This window comes from Loxodonta africana, chromosome 22, assembly GCF_030014295.1.
Source record: "Loxodonta africana isolate mLoxAfr1 chromosome 22, mLoxAfr1.hap2, whole genome shotgun sequence".
Taxonomy (NCBI): domain Eukaryota; kingdom Metazoa; phylum Chordata; class Mammalia; order Proboscidea; family Elephantidae; genus Loxodonta; species Loxodonta africana.
Window position 1 is genome coordinate 15,837,458 of NC_087363.1, and position 13,040 is coordinate 15,850,497.

The following is a 13,040-nucleotide window of genomic DNA, read 5'->3' on the forward strand; positions in this document are numbered from 1 at the left end:
ATATGGTTTGTGCTTGACTGGTAACCTAAAGGTTGGCGGTTCAAACCCACCTAGCAGCGCCACAGAAGAAAGCCTTGGCAATCTGCTTCCATAAAGATTGCAACGAAGGAAACACTATGGAGCAGTTATACTCTGTAACACATGGGGTTGCCACATGTCAGAATGGACAGGAAGGCTGCAGGTTTGGGGGGGGGGTGTTGTTTTTACCTAAAGGTATAAATCTGTAGTTTGATGAGTCTAAGAGCCACTTAGTCATTAGTCCTAAAACTGAGCAAACGCATCCTCTCTTCTTAACTAGATTTAAACTCCTAGGAGGCAGGAGCCCGGTTTCACCTCAGTGAAACCTTTCCATAATGCATGATTTGTGTATAAACAGTGGATGAAGCCCCCATGGTAGCTAGAAAGAGCTCAGGCTTTGGAACCAAACAGATCTGGTTCTGAATTCTACCCATCCAAGTCTCTTAGGCCTCCCTGAGCCTCAGTTTGCTCATCAGTAGAATGGGGATAAACCTCTACCTTGCACGGTGGTTGTGAGGATCAAGAGAACCCATCAGAAGTGCCAAGCACAGGCCAGCACATAATGGACCCTCCAAGATCTAAGTGGTGAACTTCATTCCTTCCCTCCCCACATATTTCCCCAAGTTCAGTGGTCACTCAGGAAAACCCAGAACAAGGAGTTTGTAATGATAGAGCCCATCCAGTATGGCTCACCTTTCTCTTTTTTTCTCAAGCTGTGAGAGAAGAAAACCTGCAACTCGGGGAAATTTTTCAATTAGTACGTAAGAATGTAATCAACTCCACTTATGTTCCTAACATGAAACTGAAATTCAGGTGTGGGTGTTCAGCCTGTCACGCTGATAATAATACCCAGAGGATAAGAGTGTGGGAAAATTGCGCTATGATAGACCTTTCTCTTGGATGATAAAGTTGAACAGCTGTTAGGTCGGTTTGGTAGCACCTGTTGAACATTAAAATGTTGATGTCCTTTTAAACCAAGGAATTCTTCTAAAGGAAGCTACCTGTCTTATCATAAATGCACAAAGGATGTTCCCCAAGGCAACTTTTGTAATAACCGGACCCTGGAAACAACTTTAATGTCTGTCGGTTGGGGACTGATTAAATCAGTGTGGTCCTACGTGACCATGGAACACTCAGCTCTGCAGACACTAAAAAGCACGAGTGACTTTGGAGCGATGGAAATGTCCTGGAACTGGGGGGAGGGGGGGTTGCACCACATTGTGAATGTCCTAAAGCCACTGAATTGTTCATTTTAAAAAGGTTAGTTCAATGTTATGGGAACTTCACCACAAAAAATTTTTTAAAAGAGAGAGAATGAATTTTATGTACTAACATGGAAAGATATTGAGTGAGAAGAGAAAACACTGTTTCCTGTGAATGTTAGCAAATGCATAGAAAAATGTAGACACTAAACAGTGGTTACTTCTGCGAAGTGGACTTGGGAAGCACGGGCGCTTGTACTTAATCCCAAGGAGCTCTGGTGGCACAGTGGCTAAGCACTCAGCTGCTAAACTAAAGGTCGGTAGTTTGAACCCACCAGCCGCTTTGCGGAACAAAGATGTGGCGGTCTGCTTCTGTAAGGGTTTACAGTCTTGGAAACTCTTTGGGGCAATTCTACCCTGTCCTATAGGGTCACTGTGAGTCAGAATCGACTCGAAGGCAACAGATTTGGTTTTTGGTTTGTGCTTAATTTCATACCCTTTTGGTCATGTATGAAAATTTAAAGTTAGCATAAATTACTTCCACACTGGTGTTGGGGAGTTTGACGTTGTTGGGGGACTGAAAATGTAATGGGATGGGTTGTTGATTCTCTCAAGTGAAAGTAGAAACTATCGTTTTGAGTCTTCTTTTTCATGTTTTCCTTTCTTTGTGCCCTTTAACTCCCATCCCTGCTGGCACCAGAACCACAAACTGAGATGAGCGACGCAATGACTCACTGCGTTGGTTTTGACCTTTTAGTGCCTGTGGTTAATTGATTGTTAGTGCCAAGGATCTGCATGCATGAGTCTGATCACTGGTTGGAAGGGCCTGTTGTCGAGACATCACAGGGGTTTGCAGGGCCCTATTAGTGAGCTGTGTATCTGGCGGATGCACTTTCTTGATCTCCTGAGTAGGCTCGTCCAGCAAAGTCTGATGAGTTCATTCACCAGCCCAGAGGCTGTGCTGGACTAAGGGATTCATGTTGCTACTTCAAACAGTGTTAGCTTCCTGCCCCTGCAACCTCATGGTAATACCCTGAAGTTCCTCGGCGGTTTCTTTTTACAATTTCCATTTATCTGTTCTTCCTAGATTATAAAAATTTGTAAGCTAGGTCAAAAGTCACCTATAATGTTATCATGAAAACAAAATAATTTTATGGCGTTGTCTTTCTTTGTTTGCTCACCTGTACTTTTTTTTTTTTGTCATTATAAAGTGTTTGTATACAGATTTTAGTCCTGATTTTATTTTTACTTACATCAAAGCATTTTTTTACCTGGCAAATTGTCTCAGAATTGTTAAAATAGTTGTATAATATTCCATCAAGCTGGTGAATTATAACTCATTTAACAATGCCCTTGGCTTGCATAAAAAAACGAATTGCTCTCAAGTTGGTTGAGACTCATAGCAACCCTACAGGACAGAGGAGAACTGCTCCATAGGGTTTCCAAGGAGCAGCTGGTGAATTCGATCTGCCGACCTTTTGATTAACAGCTGAGCAGTTAACCGGGCACTTAGCACCACCAGGACTCCTTAGCTTAGATAGTTCTCTTTAAAATATCTTTACTTTCTTGAATTTTATTGTTGAATCTTAGTATTTGGAAACTACCTTAAAATGTCTTAGTGATGATGGTTCATCCGTAATATACAAAATTAGTTCCTGCCTGCAGGAAGTTTATAGTTCAGAGCAGGTGGCCAATAAACTATAAAATGTGATCATTGCTATAGCAGAAGTATGTCCAAATTGCCCTGGGAGAAGTTAGGAGAGCACTGGTGAGGGCTTCCTGGAGAAGGTGATGTTTGAGTTGTGTCCTGAGGACAGTTAAGAGTTAGCCAGCTGGGAAGTGAAGGAAAAGTATTCTGGGCAGGGAAGAATGCTTAAAGGAAGCACAGAGAGAGGGCTCATGCGTGGGTGGTAGAAGGAGATGATCCGGGATCTGTAGGTAGGTAGACTTGCAGTCAGATTAAGAGGCTTTCTGTGCCACAGTTGGAACTTCATACTGAAGCCCACAGGGAACATGACAGAGAGCACTTGCTAAATAAGAATGAGATTTTGGGTATAGCAATACCTCGTTGCTGCGGCAGAGTTTCTAATGAGTGTGTTGAAATAAATCTTCTAGGATGAATGCTGAAGGTGATGCACTCAACCTTCTTCCCCATCATTTGCGTTCCTCATGACGATGAATCATGAATAGTGTGGTGATAGCATGTTTCAGCCACCAGGGTGGACGTCGTTTTATTGGACCACCCAAAAATCTACCAGGGCCTCTTTGGAAAATTAGGAACTACCTCAAGGACAGAGATCATTTGCTGCCAAGATGGTATTTAGTATCTGTATTAGTTAGGGCTTTTGCGGTTGACAGAATCCCAGCTGATATTAAACAGAAAGGCCACGTAACTAAAACACCCAAGAGTGGGCTCTTCTGGCTTCAGGCATAGTAGGATCCAGGCACTCAAACAAAGCTTGTTCGCTCCCTCCCTTCCTCTCCCACCCCTGGTCTCTCCTGCTCCATCTTCCATTCTGTGTGTCCCTGCTTTGTCTCCTACAGCAGACAGACTTTTCCATGTGGCCAGAGGGAGTTACTGCAAGAAGCTCCCACTTAGGTTATCTCTTGAGCTCTTTCTCCTATGAATCACGTAACAAATCTGAGGGCACACTCTGGCTATACTTGGGTTATATGCCCATCCCTAACCTGGGTGGTGGAATACTCCTATTGGTCAGGACTGGGTGAGCTCACCCAAACCATGTAAAAAGTGGTACCCAAGGATAATGGGAGGGAGTACTAAATGTGTTTTAAGAAAAAAAAAAAAAAAAACACATCCACTGCTGTTCTGAAGAGGGGGAGATTTCCAGTGGAAAAAAACAGTGCCAGTAGCTTATCTGAGAGCTGCCTTCGTGCGTGAGTTTGGCCTGGCACGTTCTGCTGCTGTGGTACACTTGGTATCAGGGTCACACAGAACGGATACTCCCAGCACGTGTGCAAAAGTAGCCTGCTGGCAGTGTTCCTTAGCACGTAGGCTCAAGACAATGCCCTGCTTTCCAAAGGCCCTGTGGCAGCGTCCTCTTTTCTTGTGAATGTGTGATTTATGTTCTGTCAGCGGCAGGAAGCCACTCAAATGGCCCACCCAGTCCTGCTGCTGCTCCCGTGACAGTTTATTTTCCTCATTGTTCAGCGCTCCATCAGCTTCCGCAGTGAGAGCCGGCCTGACATCCTCGCCCCCCGACCCTGGTCCCGAAATGCTGCCCCTTCGAGCACGAAGAGAAGAGACAGCAAGCTGTGGAGTGAGACCTTCGACGTGTGTGTCAATCAAATGCTCACATCCAAGGAAATCAAACGTCAGGAGGTAGGCTCGGGGCCTGTGGAACTGGCAATGTGTTTTGAAGAAAGGCAAACGTAGAAGCCACCCTGGGGTCCCTGCTGCAGTTCCCAAGTCAGTTCTTCATTACATTTGTAAAAGGAGGACAAAAGGGTGTCAGAGCTTGTGGAGGGAACTGAGAAACTAGTGTGCAACTGGGTGGGAACCGATGTCAAAATCTGTAATTACTAAGAAGGCAAATTAGGAAGTGCCTATTTAGGATCCTGGGGTTCAGAAAGATAATCACTTTATTTATATTTCGGTAGCAACTTCTAACAAGTTGACCGGTTGCCGTTGAGTTGATTCTCGCACATGGAACCCCATGTGTGTCAGAATAGAGTTATGCTCCATGGTGTTTTCAACAGCTGATTTTTCAGAAGTAGATCACCAGGCCTTTCTTCCAATCCTCCGGGTGGACTCAACCCTCCAGCCTTTTGGTTAACAGCCAAGCACATTAACCGTTTCACCACCCAGAGACTCAGCAACTTCTAGAATATTTTGTAAATATTCAGTTTATGAAAATTTGATTGATTCAGCTTTGTAGAAAACTTAATTTTCTATGGAGTGAGGTTATTTTCATTCCCTGTAAGCTTTCTGTATCCGTAGCCTTAAGTGGCTGTGGTAATATTATCCGTTACAGAGGCCTTGCTGTGTGTCAGGCTCTGCTGAACACTTCCTGTGTGCATCATCTAGAAATTTGTGGGATATCTATTTTTTGTGGAGAGCTTGACACTGGCAAAAGGGGGTGCTTGAAAGTTCCCTAGATCCTTTTTGATTCAGCAGAATTTATCTGCCAGGCCCACCTGTATACAGGTGAAAAGCTGTATGCACAAGGTTGCTTATTGCAGTCGTGTTGGTAATAGTACTAGTGGGGAAAGAGTCTGACCAGAGGCTGCTTAAATAATGAGCCTCCATGCACAGAACACTATACGGCTGTAGAAATACATGAAAAAGTGCTGATATGGATGTATGCCTGGGCGGACAAAGCAGGACGTGAAATAGGGCACATTGTGTGCGGCTGTTATGTAAAAAAGAAAGAAAAATGTATGGGTGCGTGTAGGTATGCATTAGCTTGTAGAACCATAAAATATTTCCGAAAGACATAAGGGAACTTGTAAGGTCGTTGCCGGGAGGGGAACTGGGTGGCTGGAGGAAGGAGATGGAAAAGGAAATTGTTCACCATGTGCCCATTTGTACACTTTAAATTTTGAACCCTGTAAATGCATTGTTTATCCAAAACTGAATAAAGCATTTAAAAAATAATAGATGCACTGAAAAATTCCTGGGAAGAAATAGGGCAAAATCTTAACCATGGTTAACAAGATGGTGTTATGGATAGTTTTAAGTTTTGTTCTTCATGCTTGTCTGTATTTTCCCAAGTGTTAACAGCGTATAACTTGTATAATGTGTTAGAGGAAAGAAAAGAGACAGGGAGAGAGAAAACGAGAATCAATGAATAAGTAAGTTAATATGAGTGAATTAATTCTGCAGATGAGGAAATTATGAACGCACCATGAATAAAGGCCATCCACTAGTAAGATGCAGAGTCAGAATTTGAACCCATCTCTTGTCCTGTTCCAACACTCAGTGGTCTTCACGGGACACCGTGCAACCCCACCACAGACACCTGACTGCATAGTTTGTATTTCCCAGTGTTGAGTTCTGTGGTTTACCTCTTCTGGGACTGCATTGTGCAATGAGTCTCTAGTAAATAGACGTCTGAGGAAGGTCCAAGTCAAGTCTAGTTGGTTGTATTGTGCCATTCCTTTCCCTGGTTTTGATAATGCGCTATAGTTAGACAAGATGCCGTCACTGGGAGAAGCTGGCTGAGGGGTACACAGAGCCTCTCCGTACTATTTTTTTGCAACTTCTTATAGGTCTATATTTATTTCAAAATAAGAAGCTTTTGGGTTTTTTTAAATAGAGTATCAGGAGGGCCTGACATGGAGGTCCCTTTGTGTTCTCCTCCATCCCAGCCTCCTGCCTCCACTTGCTTTGCCAGAGAGCACACTTATTGTCCTCCATTCTACCAACCCCTGAGATGGAGTGTGTACCCAAAGCCTGCTGGCTTCTTCCCCGTAGCCTGAAAGAAATGCAGTGATACCTGAACTATCTTTACAAATTTGCAATTCTTTAACATGTAATTTTTGCCAAGAGTTTTGACTCCCAGGTAAAAATGAGTATTCTCTGCATCATTGCTTTTTGAATTATGATGGCTTAATAGAGGCAAATTAGAGACGGTACATTTACCCACTCTTGCACACAGCCGGCTCCTATAATTTTATTTATATTGTACCTTGTGGGGTTGAGAAGTAATTTAGAATGAATTAACTTTGTCAGACATTTAGGGTGATGAAATACTGGATTCCTCATACAATCTCTGCCTCAAGATGAGTAGCTGATAGGAATAAAACTTTCTGCTGAGATTCACCTTCTGTTGAAGGAAGACAAATGTGATGCCCAATTAATCCTGCCACGTGCATCTCTGAGACAAAAAAAAAAAAAAAGAGACCCACTGCTGTTGAGTCAGTTCTGACTCATAGAGACTCTGTAGGACAAAGTAGAGCTGCCCCAGAGGGTTTCCAAGGCTGTAAATCTTTACAGAAGCAGATTGCCAAATCTTTCTCCTATGGAGCAACTGTAGATTCCAATCTCTGACCTTTTAGTTAGCAGCCAAATGCTTTAACCATCGTGCCGCCAAGGCTCCTCTGACAACAGACCCTGAATCATGTCTTATGATTCCCACTCACAACAAAAATGTGGAATCCATGGCCCAAACTGTAACAATTTTACCTAAAATAGTTCCTTCTTACTTGGCTGCATCAGAATTCTGTAACATGAAAGATGACTCACTGGATTAGAAACACATGTGGTACCTCTTTCTCCCACAGACAGAGAAGCGGATTATACAGAAGTTTTGCAAAAATCTTCCCACTAGATGCATTTGCTCCAAGTTAACTGAACTTTTTGAGGAGCCCTGGTGATGCAAATGGTTAAGCAGCTTGGTGGGAGAAAGACCTGGCCATCTGCTCTCGTAAAGATTACAGCCAAGAAAACCCAATGAGGCGGTTCTACTCTGTCACATGGGATCGCTATGAGTCCGAGTCGACTGAATGGCACCTAACAACAACTGAACTTTTAACAGAAATGAGTAGATTTGGGGCTTCAAAGACTGGCACTATCACTCTTTGAAGCTGGTCCCTAAGCCTAGGGAAGGTTGAGTGAATGCATTCTCTCTTTCCTTGCAGGCCATCTTTGAGCTTTCCCAAGGAGAAGAAGACTTGATAGAGGACTTGAAATTAGCAAAAAAGGTAAATTTAAACCTGGTGGTCATCTGAGTCACCTCACGTTCTTTCCTCTGAGGAATCTCACAGGTTGTGCTTTATGAGTACCCTCTTTATGACTAAGAGGAAGACCTGCCACCCCAAACCAAGCAGTGGGGAAAACAGCTCAAAAGAAGAAGGTGGAATAGCTTTCTGGGCCAGGCACCCTTAGGGGTTCTTCTCTGCATGTGTAATGTACCTCAGAGAATACTTAATTTTAAATCAGCAAAATGTTCATGGAGGCCTGGCCGTGTAGTCCGTTGTCCTGGAATCCTCAGATGAAGGGCCTCCTTATCTGTGGGAGAGGACGAGCAGGTGTCTCAGCTTGCAGCTCTGCCTTAGAAATAAAGTCACTGAGTCTCAGAAAGTGGATGAAGTGGTTAAGTGGGTCAGTTGCATACTGTTATGTAATTTGGGGTCTTTTATATGGAAATTTGGGACCCTGGTAGTGCAGTGGTTAAGCTTTTGCCTGCTAACCAAATGGTCGGCAGTTTGAATCCTCCAGCTGCTCCTTGGAAACCATATGGGGCAGTTCTACTGTGTCCTATAGGGTCACTATGAGTCAGAATCAACTTGATGACAACAGGTATATGGAAATTTGTTTTTTAATCATTTGGATTTGCGGGGGACCCATGCCTCTTGACGATAAACTATCCTCAAAAATCTTTCCATTCATGTGGTTCCTCTGGCATGGAGATTAAAATCCAGACTCTGTCCTCTGATATTGGCAGCCTCCTCAAAGAATCTCAGATTTGGAAGAGTGCCTCCTTTCCTTAACGGTCCTTAGTTCAACCTTCTGCTGATCCCAAGCCTCCTTTGTAGCATTCCTGCGAGACGGCAATCCAGGCTTTGCATGGACACAGCCAAGAAACTGGGTGTTAGGCAGGGCTGGAGGAGGAGGAGGAAGGAGAGGACAAAGAACACATCTAACCCAGGGAGAAGTCTTGCTGGTCATATGTCCAGCTCCCCCTTCCTGCATCAGTGATTCCCAAACCCAACTGCTTAAGATGTTTTACCGTCATCCTTTTGCACATGGTGTCCTTATCTTACTAGTATACCCTTCCCTTTCCTTTCAACCGTCCAAATCCCGGCATCCTCTGGGAACCAGCTCAAATCTCAGTTCCTTCTTCACGACGTATATTGCCTCCACCTCTGTGCCAGGCAGCTCCTCTTCAGAACCTCCCTCAACTACTCCAGCCTGTCTCTGATCCTCTACAGCAGTTACGATTTGATCATTTTTGCTGCTATGTGACATCTCTCCTTCAACTACTTTTTAAGTTTATAATTTTCCATGTGCCTTGTTTTTTATCTTCCCAATCAGCTTTAAATTTCTTGAAGGCAGAGACTGTCCTGAGTCTTCGTATGCTGTTACCTATACCCATTGCCGTTGAGTTGATTCTGACTCATGGCAACCCTATAGGACAGAGCAGAGTACCCCGCAGGGTTTCGAAGGAGCCATTGGTGGAGTCCAACTGCCAGCCTTTTGGTTAGCAGCCGTAGCTCTCAACCACTGCGCCACCAGGGCTCCATACTATTACATTGCCCTGCGTATAATTGTATGTTATTATTGTTTAATTATCTGTAATAACAGATGATACGGCTGGTGGCAGAGGTTTTGGTGTGTTTGCTTTGAATCAACAGTAAAGGGCACTAGTCACTTTTTTTATTTTTTTAGAATAGGGTTCAATTGTAAAAGACCCAGCTGATAACTTGTTTTGTATAAAGTAGGAATTTTTCAGCCTGCAGGATCTTCAATGAAGTTGATTTTTAAAACATTTTACCAATCAAATCTGCTCCACACTTAAGAGATTTGTGCCCTTCCCTAGATGTATGATAAAATTAAAAAGCTCTTCTTTTTTTTTTTTAATCTGGTTTGGTTTTCAACAACCCACAGAAGGCTGAAGGCAGTACTGGACTGTCCTGTAGCCACACCATCCGCGGTTTCTGCAGCATTGTGGGAGAAGTTGTTGGGGAGAGCCATGTGTTTGGTCATTCATAGGGCCTCTCAGGAGCCATTTATTTACCTTACCTGTTTGTTGTTGTTTACTTGCTTACCTCCTCGGACGTTAAAGGCTTGCTTCCATCTCTTGCCTTTCTCGTGCAGGCCTATCATGACCCCATGCTGAAACTCTCCATCATGACGGAACAAGAGCTGAATCAGATTTTTGGAACACTGGACTCTCTAATCCCCCTACACGAAGGTATAGTTTTGTTCCCAGAATGAGTCGTGACTTGTAGCCTTAATTGACTTGTCTTATAATGAGTCAATGATTATGTAATAACATGCGTAACCCAGAGCCCACTTCCAGCCCTGTTCATGTTTGAATGCCTAACACAGTCAGTGTTCTGCTTGTTTTTTGCCAGATCTCCTTCGTCAGCTTCGAGATATTCGGAAGCCTGATGGCTCAACGGAGCATGTCGGTCCCATCCTCGTTGGCTGGGTAAGAAAAGTTCTCTGGTGTTGGTTGAGGGTCAATGTCAGTCATTTAGATGGACTTGCATTCTATCTAGACTTTTTAATTGGCAAATACGGGTTTCACATCAGAAAAAAAATAAAATAGCAAATTCCTAGTAAAAATTTAGGTTTTAGGTCTTCAAAGCATGAAAAAAATTGTTATAAATTTAGTATATTTGAAGATAATCTGACCTTTTTGCAATAAAATAAGTAAAGGTGTACCTGAAACTATTATTTTCACATCCAACAAAATAAAACTAATTAATGTTCAATTCAGGCCAATTACTAATATAATTATTAGCCTTCTAGTCCAGTAAAAATTGATGAACATATTCTTGTCCATCACCAAAAAAGCTTTTGTTCAGCCTAAAAAAAATCTCATGGTCAAAATGCGGTTCCATAAACAAGGTAGTAACTAAATGCTGCTCATGTTTCGTATGTACCTGCTCGTAAGTATCTTTATAGGAGAGCTGGGTATATGCTGACCTTTATCTCAACTTAGCCTATTTGCCTTTTCTAATTAAACAAAGAAATGCTCTGAGACATTAGATTGGGAGTTGTAAGTTTATGGTCCTGGGGCTGAATTTGTTGTATATTGGAGGGCATAATGTTGTTTGTTTAATTTACTTTAGGCAAGACCTGCACACACTCTATTTTGCCACAGTACCTACCACACCCTGTTCCTCCTCTGAGCGTGTGAATGTTCCACCCCCGCTCCAGGTGTTTGTCATTTGTTATGAAGCAGGTAGTGAAAGCAGTTTACTTTGATGACTTCTTCCAGGCAGGGTTAGTTCCCTTGTCCTCTGATCCACACAGTGTTCCAGGAAAGTCGGTAGGAAGTGCCATGACAGCAAGTATTAGAGGTTATTTCTCTGTTTGGAGAGTGTTGTAAAGGTTGTGAATCCTAGTATTGCCATGTGAGTTCTCTTTATCCAGTTACCTTAACCTTCCTAAAACCCATTTGGTGCAAACAGTTAACCCACTCAGCCGCTAACCAAAAGATTGGAGGTTCAAGTCCACCCCGAGGCACCTCCAAAGGAAGGCCTGGTAATTTACTTGTGAGAAAATCAGACATTGAAAACTCTGTGGAGCACAGTTCTACTCTGACATAACACAGGGTCGCCACGAGTCAGAATCAACTTGATGGCAAAAGGTTTTACTGATTAAACCCAGTTACCTTGCCTGGATGCCATACGGACATACAGAAAGCTTTGACACTGCTCTCTTAGTTTAACTTCTGCATTTTGATCACTGCCTTGATCAAGAAACTTTGAGCGTTTCGTGACTTGGATTGCTTTAGCCTGGGAGTCAGTTTTAGCATTGAGGCTGAAATATCCCAAGGGTGCCTGTAAGGCAAGTAATATTCTAAGATGAATAATTTAGAAAATGTGCCTTAATGTTTCAGGAGAGATTATTTGCCTTATATTTTTGACTTTCATTTTATTATGAGCCACAAAGAAATTTTCTCTAAAGAGAAACAGGCAGCTGAAGACAAATGGGGTAATGAGAAGAGGTTCTGCCTCAGTATTTCCTGAACTTCCGAGCCTGGACTGCTGTGATGGAATGGAGTAGGGGGTGGTAAGGCTCCACTCAAGAATTAGCATAGTGTCTGCTGTTTTAGGACAAGATGGCAAACTACAACTGCATGGTTTCTTTAAGCATCATACACAAATTGTCAGTTCGTGCCAGAAGCAAAATCGTAGGAATATGCCTTTTTATTCATTTTTTCTGAAGGAAATGCTGGTTACTTTTGTTAGGAAATTTGTTTCATCGGTGGCATCTTTGGCAGTCCTTTTCTGCACATACCCGAAACAAGTGTGTCCATGCTGGTTCATTGCTATCTGGACCCTTCAGACTTCAAATAGAGACTTAAAGCTTGAAGAGCAGCCTGTGATTAAACAACTGGCCTCTTGTTACCAGATCTCATGAGAAAGGGCCCTTATTTATCAGGCCTGATGAGCTGTTAAATGTTTTTTGCTCTTTTAACTGCAGATGTGTCTGTGTGAGTGGGAACTGTAACCAAGCTGTACATCTCTTTGAGTTCTGGTCTTTTTAAGAGAACAAAATAAACATCTTAGCAGACTTTGAATGAGAAAAGTCAGAGCCCATTCGATCCATGAAAAATTGATTTATTTCCCCCCGAAAAGGAAAAAAACAACAAAAAAAACCCTTTTGAACAAGTGAGCCTCGCAAGTGAAACAGCCCTGACCAGTCCTTTTGACCTTAGAATGAATCAATTACTTTACTCTGAAGACCTTAAACAGAAGGGTTGCTTTTTCTCAGGGAACCACCCTGGTTAGTGAAGATCAGCCACACACACACACGCGCACACCCCCTCACCCCCACACAGGTCAGCTGCTGGCGTAAGCCTTCCTGACAAAAAGAAATACCTCCCCAAGTGACTTAGCATCCTGCTGACATTTTTTAAGTAATAAAATAATTTATAAGCTCTCCAAGGCACGTTCTCATGTTAATTTGGGTTCTAATTACATTTTAATTTCAAAGAGAAGGGCAGGGGACATGGAAGCAAAAGAATTTTTGTTGTTGTTGTTCTGTCTCTTTTCAGAATGTTGGGGAGATAGAATTTCTAAACAGTGAGAGAATTTCCTTTATGAATTCTTGACAGCCTATTTAAAGAGATACACGTGGGTCAGAGCTTTGACCCAGGAAGAGAACAGGCTTCAGACTCT

At 42.8% G+C, this 13,040-nt stretch overlaps 1 protein-coding gene across 15 annotated transcripts in view; it reads left to right on the forward strand.

Moving 5' to 3' along the window:
* The window catches only part of ARHGEF3 (Rho guanine nucleotide exchange factor 3), a 353,777-nt gene that overhangs the window by 323,112 nt on the left and 17,625 nt on the right, over positions 1-13,040 (forward strand). For 14 of the 15 annotated variants that reach the window (XM_064274347.1, XM_064274349.1, XM_023547600.2 and 11 more), the window contains 4 exons: positions 4,390-4,560; positions 7,821-7,883; positions 10,000-10,096; positions 10,260-10,336. In XM_064274347.1, the coding sequence (XP_064130417.1) occupies positions 4,390-4,560; positions 7,821-7,883; positions 10,000-10,096; positions 10,260-10,336 (408 nt within the window). The remainder of the gene's footprint in view (positions 1-4,389; positions 4,561-7,820; positions 7,884-9,999; positions 10,097-10,259; positions 10,337-13,040) is intronic. The other variant, XM_064274348.1, reaches the window with a different exon arrangement.